The following is a 24,350-nucleotide window of genomic DNA, read 5'->3' as shown; positions in this document are numbered from 1 at the left end:
TCGCTTCTCTGCAGCACAGTAGAGTCAAGCTCCTCTAGGTCTTTTCAATTTAAAGTCTTAGAGCTCGAGTCAAGTCGCTTGTCTGTAGCACAGTAGAGTCAAGCTTCTTCTCCAGGTCTATTCGATTTCAAGTCTTAGAGTCAAGCTGCTTCTCTGCAGCACAGTAGAGTCAAGCTCCTTCTCTAGGCCTATTCTATTTCAAGTCTTAGAGTGAAGTAGCTTCTCTGCAGTACAGTAGAGTCAAGCTTCTCTAGGTCTATTCGATTTCAAGTCTTAGAGTCAAGTCGCTTCTCTGCAGCACAGTAGTCGAGCTTCTTCTCTAGGTATATTTAATTCCAAGTCTTAGAGTCAAGTCGCTTCTCTGCAGCACAGTAGTCGATCTTCTTCTCTAGGTATATTTAATTCCAAGTCTTAGAGTCAAGTCGCTTCTCTGCGGCACAGTAGAGTCAAGCTTCTTCTCTAGGTCTATTCGTTTTCAGTCTTAGAAATGTGTTTTTTAGATAGCATTTTATGGCTTTCTGCGATGTGGGGAGTTCACATGCCAAACCTTGCACGATACTACTAACATTCGTATGTGTGACATAGTGGTGGTGCCGGACAAGTCTTCCTTTACGCTTTTTCTGCGTTCATCAAAATGGACCCCTACGGTAAAGGAGTGAACATTAAAGTGTTTGAAAACAATGTTTTGCATCCTGTGCTCACCATGATTCCCTATTTAGTGGCAAGGAAGGCTCAAGGAGCTATTCTGATTCACCTTTGTTTATTGAAAACATGTTTGGTTGTTTTTTTTCTTTTCCAAACCGTTGATGCGTCAGACTTTCATATCGTGCCTCAAAGAAACTCTGACTCGTATAGGTATCAACAGCCATGATTTTAATGGACATTCCTTGCGTATTGGTGCGGCTACCTCAGCAGCTGCCGCCGGTGTCCTGGATCATGTTATTCAGACTTTGGGTAGATGGTCATCTGACTGTTTTACTCTTTATATCCGAACAGATCCTGCTACAATTTGTAACAGCTTCATTCGCATCGGAGAGATATCTGTGTTCCCGGACAAGTCTCAGTTTCACCTGTGTTTGCGTTCCTCTAAAACTGACCCTTTTGGAAAAGGAGTTGTCATCAAGATATTTGAGAACACTGTTTTAACTCCTGTGGTTACTATGTGTAAGTTTTTGACCACTCGTGTTGCTCAAGGGGCTACCCCTTCGTCGCCCCTTTTCGTAGACAATATGTTGACCTTAACGTCAAACCTTTAATGCACCATACTTTTATCTCTTTGTTAAAAGAAACACTGACTGGTATAGGTGTGGATCATCGATCTTTTAATGGTTATTCTTTCCGGGTTGGTGCTGCCACCTCCGTAGCGGCTGCTGGCGTTGAGGATCACGTCATTCAAACCTTGGGTAGATGGTCCTCCAACTGCTATATACGTTATATTCGTACGGATCCTACCGTTATTTCAAATGCACAAAAATACGACCTTGTCCAACTGAAATCATTTCATGTTTTACTTTGTGCTTGTTTACTTGTTCTTTATACCTCAATCTTCAATTTTAGTTATTATTACCTAGTTTATATTAAGAATTGGGGGCTCTCACTCACTAGTAATTTCCAATTCCTCGTTTCGATCCATTTGGGTTTTAATTCCTGGGGAATTTTTCCCCCTAATACTTTTCTGTTATATTATTTACTTATCTGTTGATTATTTTACTGCTTTTGCTTTAATTTTTCTGTCTATTTTTGATACTACTAGGCTCTTGAATCGCTCAGGAGTTTCGTCTTGCCAGCTCTTAAATTGCTTAAGTCTGGTGGTCAGTTTGCCTCTCTTGAATCGCTCAAGGCAAAAGCTCTCTGCTTTTAAATCGCTTAAAAGTTTTCTTTACTACTTATATATATGAGTATCTTATATGCAGCTCTTGAATCGCTCAAGAGTTTGCTCTAGATATCTACAATATATTAATATATATATTATAATATATTTTTTGTTTTTCCTTGTGGCCTCTTTCTTTGCTTAGGAGGCTAGCTCGTCAGTACACGGTTGTTTTTGTAGTATTGTATATAGTTAGCTTATTGTGTTGAGTGAGTAGCCCCTGATACGCCAAAGTATAAGTTTGTATTTTCTTTTTATCTTGCTATCTGCCTCATTTAAATATCTCGAATTGTAATAAACAGGTAACCTGTTGTTTCATCGTTTTTGTTGTGTATAAAATGATAATTTGACATGTGTGTTAAATTAAAGTTTATATACAACTTTTATTGCTCCCTTGCTTATATATATCATAGGTTGTTTTTCTACAGTGGAATAGTTAGATATATATGTGTGAATTTACTTAAGTTCATTTCCTTGTTTACGTGTGGTAATATTCTTGTATCTAGGTTTTTCATGTTTATGTATTTATGCAAATTAGGGGAGTGTTAACAATCAGCATTAACCCCTAGAGGGTATGTGGTATTGTCAGTGCCCCTCATTATTGATTTACGGCGGGTGTTGGTGTGTTTGCTTTTCGCGTACCCACCCACTTACCCCAGCTGCTCCCTGAGCTTTATTGTAACTAATAAGCTATATATGTTTGATTATTTTCTGCCATCTTTTGTATTCTTTTGTGATGATTATGAGATGTATCTGTTTTCATTGAAGTTTCCGTTGTTGCTTATAATATTGTATCCAGGGTATCTTGTGCTACCATTTGGTTACTCACTCTTTTATCCCTAGGGTTTTAATTCCTGGGGAATTTTTCCCCCAATACTTTTCTGTAATATTATTTACTTATCTGTTGATTATTTTACTGCTTTTGCTTTAATTTTTCTGTCTATTCTTAATACTACTAGGCTCTTGAATCGCTCAGGAGTTTCGTCTTGCCAGCTCTTAAATCGCTTAAGTATGGTGGTCATGATCAGTTTGCCTCTCTTGAATCGCTCAAGGCAAAAGCTCTCTGCTTTTAAATCGCTTAAAAGTTTTCTTTACTACTTATATATATGAGTATCTTATATGCAGCTCTTGAATCGCTCAAGGGTTTGCTCTAGATATCTACATGTATACTGTCTTGAATCGCTCAAGAACGTTTCACTAGATATTTACATTTGGCCTGTCTTGAATCGCTCAAGAGTTGTCTGGCCTACTTAAAATATATTGCTGAGAATATATTTTTTGTTTTTCCTTGTGGCCTCTTTCTTTGCTTAGGAGGCTACCTCGTCAGTACACGTTTGTTTTTGTAGTATTGTATATAGTTAGCTTATTGTGTTGAGTGAGTAGCCCCTGATACGCCAAAGTATAAGTTTGTATTTTCTTTTTATCTTGCTATCTGCCTCATTTAAATATCTCGAATTGTAATAAACAGGTAAACTGTTGTTTCATTGTTTTTGTTGTGTATAAAGAGAACTGCAATACAAGCATTTCTTATATGATACTAACAATACGTACTCGGTACGATAACTAGTTTCATTATTTATATAACCGTACTTTTTTTGAGAAGGCAATTAACGCGGAATTGCAACGGTCACTGGTCTACGATCAGAGTTGTACGATGTCTATATAAAGATCTAATTGTCTGTAACATAATTTTGAAAAAGAGTTTATGAAATATTCCAGAGATCGTTTTTCACTAATTTCTGTATTTAAAAAGAAGTCACTCACTTCTCTCGAAATGGTACACATATTGTTGAATTCTCGTTATTTTTAGAGGAATAGAAATTTTCACATACATCTGATTAACAGAAAGTAAAAATAGAACGTAGAACAACTTGGAACTCTTCTTCGTTTGAGAAATAACACAGTTTTCTTTGACTGTCTGCCTTAAGTTCATTTTTGTTTTTACTCCATTCTCTTATCGTTGATAGTTAGCAACTTAGATTAGGGAAATCTTACTGAAGCGACGAATTTCAATTTTGTGATATAGGTTCGATCTTGTTTACCCGTACTTTTTTTGTTTCCTGAAAAATACGTTAGAAGTTATCTTATTTATTATAATACATATCTATTGTAATAGTCGAAATGAAATAAATGTACATTTATACAAATATGGTAATCGATGCTGGTTATCACTTTTGTTGAGCACGTGTGAAATTTTCGAAAGTAGTTGCCTAACTATATTCCATTTGTATTTGTAATTGTATATGTATTATTATTCTTAAACAGAAGAAATGAAGTTTATAGCATTTGGTTTGGAACGCTGGCATTGAAAGAAACGCAAGATCAACAGATAGATGCGGATTTGTCTATGGAACATACGGCGGCGGCATTTTATATTATTATAAACGTTTTTGTGTGAAATGACATTCGTTGGAATTTTATTAAGTATTGATAATACATAGTTTTAACACATATCAGGATCATTTTGACACTATACCAACGTATGAAAATGGATCACAACGATAGTTTGAATTTTTATAAAAACATCGACAGATTTTGTGGATCAAATCTAAGGACCGGCATGGACTTAATGCGATTGATTTTTTTCTTCAAAAAGTATTATACATAGAAACAACATATATTGGTTAAAGTAAGAAAATATTACAAAAACTGAAATGTTCTTGTAGGAATATGAGCAGAGCTGGTCTTACGATGATACTGTGTATGTACATTTATATATATATAATTTATACATGACCATCCGTGAAGGAATACGGTATATTAGACGAATTTAAATTGAAACCTAACAGTGTCAAAGGGATCATAATTAAAGAAATGCAATACAGTTAACTTTCAAAACGTAGTTGGTCTAAAACTTCTAAATTATATTCATATTTAATTCTGATTTTGTTTTATATATAATTTTGTATTGCAATAGTTACACATGAAATCATACGAATACTTGTTGTCTCCGATTGATACACACGGAATAAAATAAGATTAGGTAACTTGAAATTAGCGAGGTCCATGTTACAGGTAGGAGAAACCATATTAAACATTTATTTAAAGTGTAGACTTGTAAGGACCAATATTTTCATTCTGTTCAAAATTTAATACAGCCGTCTTTTTTATTTTTCAATTCTACAAACACACATTAAAACACGAAAATTTGGGGAATTGAGTGGGCGGCACCTCGACGATACACACCATCTAATCAGTCGCATGATGCGGTGTATTGTGTAAGCTCCACCCATTATGACAGGAGGGCTACTGTGCTGAGGTGTGATTGACGTTTCAGACCAACCAATAATTTTTGGTGATTTCACAGTGCAGGGACAGTCGGCTTGTCTGCCTCGGTAGATTTTTCAATAAACTTATGTTGATCAGTAAACTGTGATAACATTTTATACAATGTATACTAAACGGAGACACTTATAATGATGTGTTAATTAACGTACCGGTCCTTTTCAATTATAATCTAGATTGTTTAAAGGGGAAATCGTGTAATCTAGTCAAATTAACCGACACTTGCACATCGTAAATGTTGCCCTAATGTTTATCACATTACAAGGCAATGCTACTTTATATTAAGCATACATGGGTAATTTTAAATAGATCTCGTGGAACTCGTTTCTTTTTAAATATCCACTACAAGACGGGTTTTCCCCCCTAGTATGTGCTGGCATTTCTTTTCCGTTCGGGAAATTCAAGTAGCGCTTCGGTGTGCCGATTGTTACTGTGCATGTGTGGTACCGTAGAGAGGAACAGCGGCCACAGCAGACACAAACATGGCCCAAAGTTTGAATAAAACTTAAACTAGTAATATACTGTATTTTCTCTGTCCAGACTTAATCCCCATCACCCATGAACGCGGGATAGTCGCGGAGGGCTGATCAATGTAAAGCCGGCGGATCTACCTTGATATAGCCGGCGTTTCTTCCGCGATCATCCCGCGGGCGACTGAGTACCAAATCACCTGACGCGTACTGTATGTGGTAACACTGTTGGTCCATCCGACAGTGTGCCCCTTTGCAAATTGCATTGATGGGCTCGCTGCCCGTAGACAGCCCCATTTAAGCTGTTATCCTATCAATTACTGGTAAAGGGAGCTGTCTTATCACAATAGGGACCCAGGGAGTCAATAAAATGTTCAAGGAAAGAATGCCCTCCTAATTTGTATAAAGATGTAGGACCAGCTGTCGGGTAGGCATAGTTGGCCACCCCGCCCAGAGGGACTACATACCCACCTTCCTCCTGAGCCGCCAAGCCAGCGAAGGAGGTTGCCCTGCCTCTCGCTAGCAGCGCATCCAAATGGAAGTGGCAGTCATAGACTGCCACCGGTTAGGGGCGCACAGGCGGACTTGGTCCTCTGAGGGAGAGTCACCGCCATCAACAGATGAGCATTTAGCCAGCATGAATGGTCTCGGGGCAGTAACAGCGCCCTCCGAGGAACAAGTTGGCCGTTCGGAGCCGGTTCTTGGGGCAGCTCCCGAGCCGGGGACTAAAAAGCGCCTCGGCTCGAGGTACCCCTGATGCCGCTCTCTGCTGATAAGCCTCATAATTGCCACTTGCAGCCTCCAGTGGAGAAGGCTGCCAACGGACCGGGAAAGACTAAGGGACACCGGCCCATCATCCCCCAGGAAGTCGTTGATGGCTTCCGCCACCAATGTCTCTCTGGGGGAGAAGGGACGAGGAGCATCCACAGCCCGCGCTGGGTAATGCCTACCCTCCACAATGAGGGCAAGAAGACCCAGGAGGTCCGGGACCCAGCAGTCATGGGCCTGCGCACAGAGGATGTGTACCAGGCCCCTAACCCATTGGTCCCAGTCATCCTCGAGGCTGCCCTCATGATCAGGGTTTCACTGCACTAGCTGCTCCCGGTTGTTCACACCAACGCATTAAACTAGGCATCTGCCCTCCACGTTCACCAACAAATTCAGGTGAACTAAGAGGGCGTGACGCCTAGGGTGGTCCCTGTCTAACGGTAAACATTCCCACGTGCTACATACCTGTGTGCTGCGTACAACATCGCATTTGACTGGTCTATCTACATGCTGTAGGTAGCCTCCGTATCCTTCTCCGGACGCGTCGGTGCAAACCACGACGTCACATTGTTTCGCCATGTGTTCTTTTAACTGAGAACCCTTACTGTTTGTAAGTTAAACAACCAAAACTCAACTTCATCTAAGGCCCCGGGGGAGGGATGCCAGGGTTGGGGTGCCCCGGAATCATCCCTCTTACATAATATAGCCTCATGCAAAAGGCCTCTTTCTCTTCATTCTCTCTTTCTTTTTCATTCATTCTTTCATACTCAAATTCAAAATCATTCATTCTTTCATACGTATATTTCAATCATTACAATAACGATAATATTTATTTTGATTAAATTGATATATTAATGCCCTATTGTCCTAAAATTTAAACAAGATAAAACCGAATTCATGTACTTTGAATGATGTTGTTTTTCATGTGTAATTTGGATTAGTTTAAGAAGTAATGTCTGGGGAAATAAAAAAGAGTACAAATACTAATGTACCTAGCAATTTAGACCTATATACATAAACACAAAAACATAAACAGTGTACAAGTATGTGAAATTTAACTACAAATTATGTATTCATAAATACATCATACACACACTCGAAATGACAAATATATTACTTGAGTCATACATATATACCACACATAATTGTACACACATACACTCGTACCCATACACACACATCCTCGCATGCCTGACAGTATATATTAAGATGTTAATATATGGATACATCCATCCTTTCTATTACAATAAATAATTATATATTTACCATGCCATTTGGGTCTACACATACAAATAAACCAATAAACATACTTATCAACATAACACATACACAAGACAGATATAACACATACATGTACGCCTGTTATTTACTTAAATACCAAAAATCTTCCTTCATGCTTTAATTAATTCTTTACGGGTTGTAAGTTTACCCGGATATGCAATTGATATTAAAAGCTTTTTTCTTAGATATTAAGGGGAGACCACTTTTGGTTAAACTTGTTCATTGTGTTATTCAAAGAAGACATCTTTTTTTCAATCTGTTGTTGTTGAATAATGCGTCTTTTTCCACCATTGAAAGACGGTTCAATATTTTTGAATCGACATGTATAGATATAATATTTAATAATCAGTATGAGATAGTTTATGATAGGTGGACCCTTTTCACAAAAAAATAACACATCCTTGATATTCATATGATCAATAATGATAATATTGTTATTCAAGTCATTCACCCAAGCCATTAAATCATTCCATATATTATTTATTTTCACACAGTTAAAAAATAAGTGTTCAATTGATTCTGGTGCATCTCTACAAAAAGTACATAGATCCTCATCCTTAACATTAATTTGGTAAAGAAAACTGTTGGTTGTTAATATTCTATGTAGAATCTTAAATTGTAGATTTTGAAGTTTTGTGTCAATTGTCACCAGAAAGCTTGTTAAATAAATTTTCTCCCAACCTATATCATCATTTAAATTTGTATTTAACTTTCTATTCCATTTTTCCTGCCTTTCAATTGGATACTGTTTGTAGTTAGCAACAATCGCTTTATAAACATATCTAAGATCTTTTGCTTGAAGAAGTCTTCTTAAAGGATTACTGTTTTCTGATTGATTGTTGATCAATGGTTGTTGTCGTATTATGTTTAAGTTTTCCCTTGGAATGTGGTCTATTACTGCAAAATATTGTAAAAAAATCATTTTCTCACATTTAGTCTTAATATCATTGAATGACAAAAACTGATAATTATTGTCCAACAAGTCCTTAACTGTCTTCACCCCATTCCGTTCATATTCAATAAATTGTTTGTAACTAGGAACTGGTATGTAATTCAAAAGATCATCACCAAGAAAACTTGATACTTCATTATTATCATCTTTATATTCTTTCCATGCTAAAATAACATCTTTCCAGAAAACATTAGTTACATTTTTCGATATTTCCTCCAGTTTTGATTTTTTCAGATTCCATAATCTCTCCCCTCCAAATTTACTAAAATTAGATTTTGCTAAACTTTGCCAGTCCCCATTTCCATCATATAGCCTTTTCACCCACTTAATTTTCAGGTATTTCATAAAACTTTCAATGTGTATCATCTTTAAACCTCCTTCTCCATATTCAAGAATCATTGTATCCCGTTTGATTTTGTCAGGTTTGTACCCCCATATAAATCTATAAAAAACTGTGTTAATTTCGCTTATCCATTTTTTACCTGGATTTGGCAGTGAATACAGTAGATGTGTTATAAGTGGTAGTGCCAGTGTTTTAACAACTGTGATCTTTCCTAAAAGAGTAAGATTTCTTTTAGACCACATTCCAAGCAATTTTCTTATTTTTGATAGCTTTTCTTTAAAATTCAATTCAATGATTTCAGATAACTCCAAAGAAAAATTAATTCCAAGAAGTTTGAAGTTTTTTGAAGACCAATCAAATTTATGTTCAGGGCATAAAATCTCTTCTGAGTATTTCTTGTTTCCGATCCATATCAATCGACACTTATCTATGTTAAGTTTAAGTCCAGATACTGTAGAAAATATACTGAAGTCATTTATAGTACTTGACAATGACTTTGAAGAACCATCTAGGAATAAAAAGGCATCATCTGCATATTGACCAAGCAAATATTCTCTATTATTTATTTGTACACCTTTGATACTTTGATTTTTTTTCAATTGTATAGCCAAAATTTCAACACCTATCAGGAATAGATATGGGGAGATGGGATCCCCTTGTCTACATCCACGTTTTACATCCAAAAATGATGAAAAATACCCATTATTAATTATTCTGCTTTTTGCATTATGATAGAAAATATGTATCCATTTAATCAAAGATTCACCAAAATTGAAAGATTTTAAAGACCTATGAATAAAACTCCATTCTATCGAGTCAAAGGCTTTTTCAAAATCAACAAGTAGCAACAAACCAGACATATTTTTTTCTTCTAATTCATGCATTATATCATATACTAATTTTGTATTTTCTCCAATAAATCTATTCCTCATAAAGCCTTTCTGTGTATCATTTATAATTGAAGGCAGTACTGTTTTAAACCGGTTTGCTATAGCAGAAGAAGCAATTTTATAGTCAGTATTAAGTAAAGTTAAAGGTCTCCAGTTTTTTATAAATCTTCTGTCTTTGGATTCTTTTGGAATACATGTTATAATTCCCTGGTTTTGAAATTCTGATAATGAGCCATGAGTATATGCATAATTTATAGATTTATATACAAAATATTTCAAATCTTTCCAAAAAAATTTGTAAAACTCACTGGTAAACCCATCCGATCCCGGACTTTTTCCATTTTTCATATTAGCTAGTGCTTTACTACATTCACCAATTGTAATTAGACCTTCACAACTTTCCTTTTCTACCTGTTGTAAATATTTCCCATGATTAAATAGAGGTGAATCATTATTGCATGCCATTTTACTTGTATAAAGATTTCTAAAAAACTGTTTTTCTTCTTCAAGTATTTCTGTTGTATCTGTAATATGTTTTCCATTTTCATTTATCAATTCAGTTATAGTTTTATTCAAATAGTTTTGTTTTTCAAGATTACAAAAAAAATCTGAACCTTTTTCCCCTTTCTCATACCATGTAACCTTTGATCTAATAATGATTCCTTCAGTCTTTTCCTTCCTTATATCTGATAAAGCCCTGTTTTCCTTTTCTAATGCTTCGTATAACTGATTAGTAGGTTGACTGTTCATTAATTTCTCAATGTTTTGTATTTTTTCAGAGATCATCCTTTCTTTCTTTTTCTTTTCTTTTGAAATTTGAATTGAGTATTCTATTGTTAGACTTCTAATCTTCATTTTGATTATTTCAAACATCATTTGGTCATTTACCCTTAAATTTATGTTCTCTAATGCATCTAAATCCCCCTCTATCAGGTACTCTTCTATTGTGTCCCTAATGCATTGGTTTGCTAAATCTACCCAATTCTGATCATTTAATAATTTTGAGTTAAATTTCCAATACCCCTTTCCTCTCATATTTTCTTTATTAATGCAAGCTAGTGATATACAGGAATGGTCAGTCTTATAACCGGGTGTGATACTAGAGTTTGTAACAATGTTAAGTAAATCTTGTGAAACTAAGAAGTAATCTAACCGACTTTGTTTAATTGGGTTTTTCCTTCGCCATGTGTACATTTTTTTTTCAGGATTTTGGATTCTCCAAACATCAAATAATTCAAATTCTTCCATACTCTTATCAATAAGTTCTCTGGCTAGTCTATGACTCTCATGCATAATATTATGTGTATCTTTTCCCATATCCTGTACCAAATTCCAGTCACCTCCCATTATTATTTTAGTATTTGAAATCAATCTGATTCTTCTATATATAATTTCAAAGAAATTTGGCTTATCATCATTCGGCCCATATAAATTTATTAATGTTACCCTGGTTCCATTAAGTGAAACATCTAATATAATGTATCTTCCCTCTGAGTCTATAATTTTACTATGTATCTCAATATCTGCTTCATATCCAAAAAAAATTGCTACTCCTGCACTTGATGTACTTCCATGACTAAAAATACCTTTACCACCCCATTCATCTTCCCACTGGGTTTCAATTTCTTCACAACTATGCGTTTCCTGCAAAAACACAACTGATTTTTTCTTCGCTTTTATCCAATTAAACAGATCAACTCTTTTTCTTTTACATGAATATAACCCCCTGACATTCAAAGACAATATCTCAAAATTAGCCATGATCACTTATCCAGAAATTACCAAAGCACACCCTTAGGTGATCCTGTACTTGACCCCATTTATTATCAGTTATGGTATTTAAGTAAATAACCTCCCACACAGACAAATGACACATAAAACTCAACAACAACAACACAAAACATATAGAAGCATAATACCCTTGCATTTTGGATTACTGAATAAAAACTAGAGACACCGTCACAATAATGTGTATCTCTGTAAAGTCAGAATTGGTCTAGGATAGAAAGAAAAAAAACATCCGTAAATTTTGCTTAAACGTTTAAAAAAAAAGAAAATATTACCCAAAAAGTAGTGCAAGTCACGAAAATCAGCCTTCAATATGTATTTCATCACCTTATTCCACCAACAACATAAACCTTGGGATGCGAGAAAAATAGCTAAACATTAGTTAACTGCAGCTGGATCACCGGGTTTCGCTGAAAGTGCATGAATTACACACATGCTATACTGATAATATTGTTTATGCCTGTTGTGACACATATCAGCACAGCATGTGCACTCCAGACACCCACACCAAACCCCTGTGGCTGGCGAGAGAAGAAAAAATGTAATCATAAATGAATGAGAATACAATCTGTTGTATATCAATAGAAAATCTGAACAGCTAATCTAAGTTATTATAATAACTGATTCATTAATGTGTAACTTACACCATCACATACCTCTGAAAAGATCTAGAGCCTGTGCCTGCGAGCAAGTCAATTAACAAACCGGAAGTATGATAGGTAATACTAATATCCGCCCAATAGAAAACTCTTGCAACAACCAGCGAGTAAAGTAAAGAAACTGATATTGATTTTCAGTACCAGTCATGTTAAAAAAATAAAAACTACTGACTTTGACGACACCAGTGAAACCTCATATCTTACAAATTACGTATCAACCATGACTTTTCGGTCCTAAATAAACATAATAAAACATGTCATCGCTTCCTAGCTTCTAGTTGACTAACCGGAAGTTGGTTTGCGATATACTAGTTCCCGCACATACAATTACAGAGAAACATGGAGCAAGTACAATAAAAGCGACACTCAGAGAAAAGGATGCGATTTACCAGCACCGGTTTGCAGCAAAAACATTATTTTTAGTCAACATAGTACTATAATCATTAGTGAAAAACAGAGATATATTATCAAGATATTTATATAACTCAGAAAAAGTGCAATATTCCAAGAGTGTATAGTCACATTCAGTTCTTTATGTCACATATACAAGTTTTTCATCTTTTTTTTAATATCATAACTCTTATCATTCAGTGAACGTAGATTATCTCCACTTACTCATGTTAAACATGTCATACAACAGAGTATAAAAGGCGGATGTTAAACATGTCATACAACAGAGTATAAAAGGCGGATAACATTTTCTTATTTTCAAATAACTCCTCTCTCTCTCGTTCTGACTGAATATCATATTCTAATTTCACGTTTCAAGTACACAATAAACACTGTTTTATTTATATGCACCTACATAGGGCTTCTATTGTCAATATGTACATATATGTATATATTTATATAAATACAAATGATTGAAAAAAATAGTGTTTTTTGATTTACTTACGTAATGTTCATCTCGAATTCTTGTTTTTGACGTGCTGGCGGATCACTTCGCTAATATCATCATACAAATCAAAACGCACTCTCATCTCGGTGGCTTTGCATTTGCCATATATGGCACAGTTATAATACCACCCGTATTCAACACCACTATGTTCGTTGAGTTTACGAATGAGTTCCAGGTTGTCTTTCGTGATGTCATCCTGCATCTTAACATTGCTCCTCTCCTTGATTGTGCGTCTTCTCCTCATGACCGAACTCTTCATCTCACTGTTATAAAATTTTACAATGAGTGGGCGTGGAGTCGCCTTCGATGGAAGTCTGTGAATAGCTACAATGTCCCTTTTATTCAGGTTTACTCTATCTCTCGCCTCCTCACTGTCTTTTGTTGTCTCTTTACACATTTTCGCTGATCTAAGACTTTCAATTTCACAGTCTTTATGTTTTAACTGTTCTTTTAAAATGTCTGTTTCCATGAGGTAACCGTCGACTTTCTCCTCAATTACTCTCACTCTCTCCTCAACCATGTTCCTGGTTTCTGTTAGTATCTCAGTTTTCAGCTTTATCATTGCACTATCCATGATTTCTTGAATTTCATCCCGCCTGGCCAGTTTATGTATAAACTGCATATCATCCCTCATACTTCTCAACTCCTTCTGTAACACTTTCAAAGAAATGTCTTCTCCAGCGTCAGACAAACGGGATTGTATTCCAGCTGTTTTACTACTCGTCATCCTTTGCCGGTTACTCATTACGAATGTGTGCTATATATGTCTCTGATAAGAACTTATATTCCCGTGTAGATATCGCTAGTATATACATACACCTGTATACAAATAACAGGTAAGAAAACTCACCGGGTGAGCTGTACTCATTCAACCATGTAGAAATCGAATAAACACAGAGTTTTTTGTCACTATCCGATGTAGATTTTTCGAAGTATTCAGCACATCATGATAACTACATCCTTACACACATTTTGGTATAAAAAAAAATACAAGTTTGTTTAAGAATTCCCTAGTATAAGACCAATGGTGTCTGGAGCTGGCTCAGTGTCGACTGACCAGTATGACCGCCATATTGTTACCGACACACACCTGTATATAGCTAGCGCGTGCTAGTGGACCAACCACGTCCTGCATTGATATGATTTGATCAGTGACACCTGCCACGTGCGTAGCTGCCCTAAAAAAAAGAAAATCAACTAAGCATTAACACAATATAAGCGTATACTGTAATTGCACCTATGGGCTTCCGTAGATTTTATTTTCTGCATAGATAACGTGTTATAAAACACACAATTTTATAATGTTATCTTTCAAACATGACAAATTTCACGTCTCAGTTGCATAATTGGAGTTTGGTATTGCAGGAAATGCATCCATTGACTTGAAAACATAAATCAATAAGAGATATTAACAATAAACATGCCGCGGATTAAAAACAACACAACTGTTAAAGGCATGTTTCAATTTTCTAAGAGTATCGTCTTTAATTCAAATGCTAACATATTTCGATATGAATTAGACACATTGATTGAGTATTAGTAATTCAACCTGTTTGTCTCACCTTCAATATTGTTTGTCGTCACAATCAAAAAAATACTGGCAGCAGAAAGTCATCATCTGCAAAACAGCCAACAATCAATCGGAGTGATCTCCCTTACGGCAGCCATTCACTTTCTCGAAACATGTACAAAAATAGAATGGTAAAAATAATCATTTTCCGCTGCTCCGATTTGGCCGATTTTTAGGTCACCTGAGACAAAGTCTCAAGTGACCTATTGCGATCGGGGGGCAAAATTTGTTATGGTTTATAATGGCAAATGATACTTTGAATATTATATGTTGATAACTTGATTGGAATTATAACTCTAAGTTGACAGTTTGATGCTTCGAAAATTTTGCGCCATCCCTACCCCCAAGGGCTGTAGGGTGGGGTCCAATGGCAGTTGAGATCCCCATCCCATAACCATACATAAAATTGCTGGGCATAAAGAATCTAATACAGATATGCTACAAGGATTAGTTTGCCTTGGGGTCTGACATATTCCCTTGATCTCATTCGGAGAATATTTTGCCATGATTGCTTTGGTATCCAGGTGAGCGATACAGGCCCTCTGGGCCTCTTGTTTACATCTTGGTAGCATGTAGCTCTCTATATTTAAATGAGTACACATATTTCTGATGAGTAAAAAACATAATAAATACGTGTATTTTAGACCTTTATTGCGTAAGAAAAGTATAATTTAAAAAAATCGAAATAAACACGTTTTTCTTACTTTTTTCCAAAATTAAAATCAGAGACAAAATTTTCAGCTGCTTAAATCTAATCGCCAAATTGCCACAAAACACAGGAATTTGCTCCAGAGACCTTCTTGTAGTCAAAAAATTATTTTGGGGTTGTCAACCATCAATGTTCAATGTTCATTTTATTTCCAAAAGTTTAAAGCTTATAGGTACAGGCTATTAAAACAATCCATACATATACAATCCATACTTTCCAGGGCGGCAGTTTGCATGTGTAAACAAATAAGTGACATGTATTTTGAATGAATGATATACTAGTTATAAAATAAGTGACATGTATTTGAATGTTTGTTCATCATGGGTTAAACTATGATATATTAGTTAAAGAAAATTTAATAAAAATAATATTATATTCTGTTTACTGATGAACATTTTGTTATGACATGATGAAGCAAAGTTGATCAGAATAAAACAAGGAGTCAACCTGACTAAATGTCAAGGTCATTGGGTCAAAGGTCGAGGTTTACATTTGTATCTTTTCACTGGTGAACATTTTGGTATGACACTTTGAAGCAATATTGGTCAGAATTAAACAAGGAGTCAATTGACCAAATGTCAAGGTCACTGCGTCAAAGGTCACGGTCATATTCTGTATCTTTTCCCTGATGAACATTTTGTTATGACTTTATGAAGCAAAGTTGGTTGGAATTAAACAAAAAGTCAACTGACTTGTGGTCAAGGTAACTCGGTCAAAGGTCAAGGTAAAATTTAGTATTTTATTGCTGGTGAACATTCATCATGACACTTTGAAGCAATGTATGTGGGAATTAAACACAGAGTCATTTGACCAAAGGGCAAGGTCACTGGGTCAAAAGTCACGGTCAAATTTTGTATCTTTTCACTGAAGAACATTTTGTTATGACATTATGAAGCAAAGTTGGTCCAAATTTAAATAGGAGTCAACTGTCTTAAGGTCAAGGTCAAGTGGTCAATGTTATTATGTAGCAAACTTGTTCAGAACTTCACACAGAGTAAACTGACCTTAGGTCCAGTTTATGGGGTCCAAGTTTTCTATTTTTCACTGGTGAATATTTGGTTATGATATTATGAAGCAAAGTTGGTCGGAATTAAAGAATAAGTCAACTGACAAAAGATCAGGGTCACTGGGTTAATGATCAAGGTCATTTTGGTCCAAAGATCAAAGACAAAGTGGATCTCTGACTTTGACCCTGGCTCTTGATGGAGGAGGTATATAAGGTGAAATAAAACAAATCAAAGCTAACAAATGGGTATTGCACCAGTAATTACATTTCTGTTAGCCCAGCAAATATGGAGGTGGAAGGAAACAAGACTCGCATCGTAGTATATGTAAAATGTATGTTTTGCTTCCTTGCGATTCTTTTTGAAGTCCAAATATCAAAGGTCAAGCTTAGCTATATGGGCAGATTGCTTCTTGATGATTATGGGTGATATATTGCCACAAGACGGGGCCCTAATGACCTGTCGGTGTTCTAGTTTATATAACCAAACTTCTTTTTTATTCAAGAAGGCATTCTTTCTTTCATATGAGTGATCGAGGAAAATTAACAGAACACCTTCTGGTTAGAATTGCAACGATATTCCAAATGGGCTTATGATACCATGTAAGGCCGGCGCATCTACCTTGATCCGATCTGCAGTAGGCGCTTTCTCGTCGAGCGGCGATCCAGAGCATGAGAACATAAAACGGTTCACAGAACCAATTTACAGCCCTTTTAGGGCTACCCAATTAACGCAAAAAAACAAAAGTATCGCTCAAAATAAACGCATACAAACAAAGCAGAAGACTTTGTTATTATTTTTTTTATTTTTTCAAACATGCCCATGTAAATACCATTTACTTTTAAATTATGTTGAATGAAAGAAATATCTACTATGTTATTATTATTTTTTTTTTTTTCAAACATGCCCATGTAAATACCAATTACTTTTAAATTATGTTGAATGAAAGAAATATCTACTATGTTATTATTATTAATTTTTTTTCAAACATGCCCATGTAAATACCATTTACTTTTAAACTATGTTGAATGAAAGAAATATATCAACTGGGTGATAATCATTCAACAGAATGTTAGTTGATAAAAATATAAAAAGGGCAATTATGATTCTAATAGTAATCAATTACGGTCGATGATCATTTCAATACAGTAGCCACACAACATTATATAATAATCAGTTATTTATTACAAATCAAACTTGTGTCGATGAAGAATGACTATAACAATGATTGTTTCATTTCAAAACAAGTACAACCAATGAAAACATACACAGGCGATTTATATTTCAAGTAAAAAAACAATCGATTTTAAACAATTTAACGGGTGTAACTTTTTCGGAAACAACATATTTACATTCGATAACAGTATGAAGAGAACATCGTGTAAATGAGTCAATTATAGTTTTTAAAACGCTATATAAACACACTATTAACTAGGCAATTACTTTATAGAAAAACAACATAGTTACGTTCAAAGAAAGTATGTATTCCAGAAAAAATACATGGTTGTTGGCAATAAAGATAAGAACACAACATAATCAATTATTCATTACTAATAAATTTATTAGAATTCTGTCGATTAAGTATGACCAGAATATTCAGGGCTAGCTCTGGGTCTTGATTCAGTTTCGCCAAAAATTTAATATGTCCCCTACAAGTGCGTGTGATGGCCCGCAATCATGGACCAGACCCCCCCCCTCCCCCCAAAAAAAGAAGACCCCTTTTAATTTTCGTTTATATATCCCATTATATATATACATTCTAATGTATCCAATGTATCTTAGACAGGAAGTGAACTATTGAAATGAAGAAAATGTTCATGTTTTATGACTATCAAACACTAACACTGCAAATAATTTCATTTTTTTCCTTTCTGTGACATTCTCTGGCCTTCTGCATCCCAATTCCAAGGCCTTTTACATTCAAACAGGCTGCTCCTTGTTGACAAAGTGCCAGGATGAGATATTTCATCTTTCAATATGAAGAAAAATATTTATAGGGGGACTAAACATGCATATTGGAGCAAATTATTTTCACCAAAACCAAAGGCTGATACTTAAGGGATTTACCAACTCTATTAATATTTATATTATCTTCATTCTTTCACTTGATAATTCTTAGTCAAAAAACATTTATTGGCAAAAATGTCTAAAAAAAATAAAAATTTGATCGTCAACTTAAATATAATTTTTTGGCAAATTGTCATCTCGATCAGATTGCAAAAATCGCATAATTCAAGTTGTATGTCATTTTATGTGCCCTGGCAATTGCATATCTGTTACTGCTTAACAAAATTTAAAAGAAAGTCATTAAAAGTATCCCGCTTGCGTCCCAATGTAAGCACACAATTAAGTGACCGGCCTCGTTATTGCCTCGCATCACTTCACACGATTTACTGCAGTAAATCAAATCCAATTAAAACAACCCTTTCCCGACCCTAACTTACCCACCCTATTGTTCTCCAAAGAGCACCACTCGGAATAATACATTATCGCTATAATTGGATAATCGGCGATTTTGATATTAGACGGAGTTGTTGTGTTAACCCTGTAAAAACATAGGAGAGTTCCAATACATGACCTTGCATCGGAAATGCATTCAGCCATAACATTGTAGTACACAAGCGGTGGCCGGGGGCTAAATTTACCTGTAACAATTGCTCTGGAAACAGTTATCCCCATCGTTTTTTTCTATTGTTGACAGTGACTTAAATAAAAGCCCCTCATCAATATTTTTGCCAAGTGCAGTTTCAAATCGCCAATCATGTTTTACTTTCGCCAATGGCGCCAGTGGCGATCGCCAGCCCTGACATTTCTTAACCTGAAGGGCAAGTGAGCTTATGCCATATGGTGCGGTGTCCGTCGTCCGTCTGTCCAGCGTCAACTTTTTACTTAAAACAACTTCTTCTCAGTAACCAAAAGGTCTAGGATGATGATATTTGGGCAGTAGCATACTTGAATCAAGGGCTACCAAGTTTGTTCAAATAAATGACCTTGACCCACTTTCAAGGTCACAGGGGTCAAATAAATTAAAATCTTCAAACAATTTCTTCTCAATAACCGAAAAGCCCAGAGTACTGGTATTAGGCCTGTAGCATGCTGGGATGAAGGGATACCAAGTTTGTTCAAATGAATGACCTTGATCCACTTTCAAGGTGACTGGGGTCACATGTCTTAAAATCTTCAAACGACTTCTTCTCAATAAACAAAAGGCCCAGGGTACTGATATTTGGCCTGTAGTATGCTGGGATGAAGGACTACCAAGTTTGTTCAAATGAATGACCTTGACCAACTTTTAAGGTCACAGGGGTCAAATGTCAAAAAATCTTCAAACAACTTCTTCCCAATAACCAAAAGGCCCAGGTAACTGATATTGGGCCTGTAACTAGCCTCGTTTCTTGAATAAATGAGTCTGGTTAAACCCCTTGGGTATAAACAGAGGGTGTGGGGCCCAATTAGGTAAAATGTGGTTAATCTGTGTGAGATTTAGATTTAGATCAGGTGAGCAATGCAGGTCCATTGGGCCCCTTGTTGGATTATAGTCAGCATGGTTGGGTTATACTACCATGATACGAAGAAAGTCAGCATTTTGTAGTCACTAGTGATATGGTTAACAGTGATAACCCTATCTACTACTACATGTCTGACATATTGTGTAGATAAACTGTGGTGTTAACTGTATCATGCATTGCTGTTACAGAGTCAGATCCGGGTAGTGAATGTGGACAATGAACCTTACCAGAGTGATTTCTGTGTATACAGCACTGTCACATGTAACCGGCTGTTGGAGGCAGACACCACCCTCTTGGACCTCACCAAGGTAAACACTTATTTAGACTAGCCAACCGTTACCTTTTTATTAGGCTGGACTTGCTTCAGTAGGTCTGCGCCTATTGTTATCTTAGATTTGCTCACAGTCTTCTTCCGAATACTGTCCAATGATTAGCTGAATTCGGTGATTTTCACCACTATGCCCCCTATGATTTAGTTTCAGATTTCAAAATGATATCCTCCTATGTGTAGGAACTCATTTCATCATTAGAATTTTTTTAAATGTCGTTTTATGTATGTAACACTTTAACTTTTACCTACACAAGTTAGTGACGACGGAATATATCAAATAAATAGCTGAAAAGCTCGCATATCGAATTCACGATCGAAGTCTCCCAATATATATTGCTATAGGGCTATTTTGACACCATTGAGCGATGCAGGCCCATTGAACCTCTTGTTTCTGAAGAACCATAAAGTTTAGTGGAATGCTAAAAATATGGAAACATTTGCAATAATGTTTTTGAAAGAGAAATTTCTATCATTTAATATATAAGGGGTGTGCAATATCATTTATCGGAAATAGTATTTGACGATGACACATTGCGATATTTCTATCAAATATGGATATTTTACAATGTTAAGAGAAAAACAGTAAAAAATTACAAACAGTGGAAAATGAAAGTGTCAAGGAAGGGATGCGCAATAACAATCCAAAACCAGTACTAGGTTGCGACCATTTATTGTAAATTGTTTGGGTATTTTTTGTAAATGTTTTGAAATATACTCGCAGCGATAAACTGCGAAAAAGTTTGTATTATAAATCCTGATTACATTGCCTATTTCACTATTATGAAACGTTGCAAGTTAAAGTCATAATACGTTTACGTTAATGCATTTACGTTACGTCGTGAATTGATTAATACAGCGTATGGGAAATTATACCGAAGAATTGCAAGAAAATCTGAAAGCACAAGTGTTTGGTGTTTTTTTATGTCTAGCTAATTTAGCTGTTGGAGGTCCTCGTTGGACCTGTTTGAGTGATCATGACTGCCTTTAATTTAAAGCTTACACACTGCCAATATCGCTGTCTGTTTTCTCTGATTTGCAGACGCAAAGATAACTACTTGGAATCATATTTCCAAAAAAGGGAAAAACTTGATTGAATCATTTCTGAAAGTTATTGTTGAAAAAATAACATCGTTAAGTGATCTGTTCTGCCATGCCAGGTGTCAACAGATCTCCCTGTACTCAAGGTGTCGATCAACACCTACAAGGCCTCAGTAATAATTAGGTTTTAAGTGATATGTTTTTCCAACATAATTTATTACTTCAATGTGTTTATTTAGTTAACCTTCATTAATGACCTACCTGGTTGATTATCAGTCCAGCTTGATATTTTTGCAAGAAAAAAAAAATCATTATTTTAAACAACTAAATTTCACCCAAAAGGTACCTGCACACTATACAGGAGTGCACACAATATGCGAATTTTATCCTGGATTTTCAATATTTTGACTTTTTTAAATTTTATGTTTTGTAATCTTAAGATTTAAAAAAAAAAAATCTGTAATATGTCAATGTGTTAGAAAAACACTTTCTTGTCCTATTTTTACAGACAACAACAACACTAATTCAGCAGTTCAGCAATTTAGAAAAAGCAGTGGAGATCAATGAAAGCAGAAAGACTTGCAAGACTGATCAGATCATATTCAAACCCAGCTCAGATGAAGGAAAAATGGCTAAGAGTATCACACCTTTAAAAAGAAAACTGAGTGACAGTCAAGATATATTCCCTGCTAAAAGACAAAATTCTTCTTGGCTTGCAAATGCTCCATCGCCTTTTCAAAGTCTGAATCGCACACAAAATGTGACTGTTGAGAAAAGGTGTTCTCCTCGTTTAGCAGCCAAGAACACAGACCATAGAACACGCTTAAAGTCGTGAAAGGAATGTTTTTACCATACGTTTTTACCATTAATCTTTCCATGTTTAGGATCTTCATAACTATAATACTGTTGGTCTTTGAACAAAAGAGAAAGTCAACTTGTTGCAAAAATAAGGAAATTCATAAAAGTTTTAAAATCTTTTTTATTAGCTCACCTGGCCAAAAAGGCAAAGTGAGCTTATGCCGTGGTGCAGTGTCTGTCAGTCATTCATTGCCAATTTTTCCTTCAACAACTTGTAAAAAACCCGAAGAGCCTTTTGTCATGATATTTTGCTGGAAGCTTCCTTGGATTGAGCCAAACAAAGTTTGTAAACAAACATGTCCTTGACCCATTTCAAAGTCACAGGGGTTGAATATGTCTTAAACTCCAAACACCTTTTTTTGCGATCGCCTTTTGTCCGGCCGTGTCCGACGTGCGTCCTTAATCAATTTACACAAAAAAAATTCGACTTCTTCTCCAAAACCCCTGAACCAATTTTCAATGAAATTTTGCAGAATCCTTCCATGGCCAAAGGTCAACTAAAATTGTGAATTATATGGTCCCCAGCCTCCAGGGGCCTGAGGGTCGGGGCCAAAAAGGGTCAAATTGACTAAAGCTTTCGAAAATCTTCTTCTCAAGATCCAGATATGGTAGAATCAAATACTCTTCATACATGGAACGGTCTTAATGTGCTTAACCAAAATTGTGAATTTCATGACCCTGGGGTATCATGTTTCCCCCTGGGAAGTGAGTAAACTTTACTGTAGTTTATATAGGGAAATCACATTTTGGACTAACATTTGTTTGATTGCCATTAGAAGTAATTCAATTTGGGTTAGCATTATCAATATTGGATAGCAGTTTGATGGTATGCACATATCAGCCCTGACTGACCCCCAGGGGCTGATGGGTGGGGCACAAAAAGGGTTGAATTGACTGAAATTTCAAAATCTTTTTCTCAAGACCAGATATGGTAGAATCAAATACTCTTCATAGATGGAAGGGTTTTTAGGTGCTCTACCAAAATTGTGATTTTTTGGCCCAAGGGTCTAACGTTTTCCCCTGGGGAAGGGGGGGGGGGCAACATTTGTTATGGTTTATAATGGCAAATGATACTTTGAATATTACATGTTGATAACTTGATTGGAATTATAACTCTAAGTTGACAGTTTGATACTTTGAAAATTTTGCGCTATCCCTACCCCTAAGGGCTGTAGGGTGCGGCCCAATGGATTCTGTGTGCTAAAATTTCTTCATTTTCCTTGTTTAGAATCAGAGGTGCTAGTTTCAAATACTTTTCAGTCTTAAATCTGCCTGCTAGATATTGAATAAGGTGGTTTTATTGTTTTTTGTCACTTTGAATAATATTTCTGTTCATGTAAAAAAACAAAAATCAACTCTCTGTATAAATATATCAGGTGACCGTTAAGGCCCATGGGCCTCTTGTTTAAGATAGAAACATAGATTCCTTGGATGGAGCCCACCAAAGTTTGCTAACAAAAATGACTTTGGCCAACTTTCAAGGTCACAAGAATCAAGTATGTCTTAAACTTCAATTGACTACTTTTGAAAAACCAAAAGGCCTAGAGTCATGATATGAGGCTAGTAGCTCTCTGGGGTTGGAGACTTATAATTTTGCAAACAAAAAAAATGACCTGGACTTACTTTCAAGGTCACAGGAGTTTTAAACTTAAAATGACATTTTCTTAAGAAGTAAAAGCCCTAGGGACATGATATTTCGCTGGTAGATTACTAGGAGAGAGCCAAACAGAATTTGTGAACAAAATGTCTTCGGACATACTTTCAAGGTCACGGAGGTCAAATATGTCCAAAACTAAGTGTCTTCTTGTGAGAATAGAAAGTACTGGAATTATGAAATATGTTAGTAGATTCCTTCCATGGATTCTAAAAAAGATTGCAAATAAAAATGTTCTTGTAGCTTTCTGAGTTAAAGCCTTACAACAGTTTTAAATAAGAATGCATGAGTTCACAGATGTTAAATATATGTCAAAAACTTCAAATGATTTCTTTTGATGAACTAAAAATACTATAGTCATAATATTTGACTTTTAGCTTTCTGAGGGGAGTCTTACACATTTTGCAAAAAAATTGACCTTGAGTTATTTTTGAGGTCACAGGGGTCAAAGCTTGCAAAAAAAGGTAAAGATA

At 35.6% G+C, this 24,350-nt stretch overlaps 1 protein-coding gene across 1 annotated transcript in view; it reads left to right on the top strand.

Moving 5' to 3' along the window:
* The window catches only part of LOC110445784, a 73,943-nt gene extending 51,246 nt beyond the window's left edge, over nt 1-22,697 (top strand). The window contains exons 4-5 of the mRNA XM_021490575.1: nt 20,185-20,304; nt 21,874-22,697. Coding sequence (XP_021346250.1) covers nt 20,185-20,304; nt 21,874-22,200 — 447 coding nt within the window. The 3' untranslated portion in view covers nt 22,201-22,697. The remainder of the gene's footprint in view (nt 1-20,184; nt 20,305-21,873) is intronic.
* Nucleotides 22,698-24,350: the final 1,653 nt, after the last annotated feature.

This window comes from Mizuhopecten yessoensis, unplaced genomic scaffold (assembly GCF_002113885.1).
Source record: "Mizuhopecten yessoensis strain PY_sf001 unplaced genomic scaffold, ASM211388v2 scaffold265, whole genome shotgun sequence".
In the NCBI taxonomy this organism is placed as follows: Eukaryota; Metazoa; Mollusca; class Bivalvia; order Pectinida; family Pectinidae; genus Mizuhopecten; species Mizuhopecten yessoensis.
The sequence above is the reverse complement of the archived record's forward strand: the minus strand, read 5'-3'. Positions and strand labels throughout refer to the sequence as shown.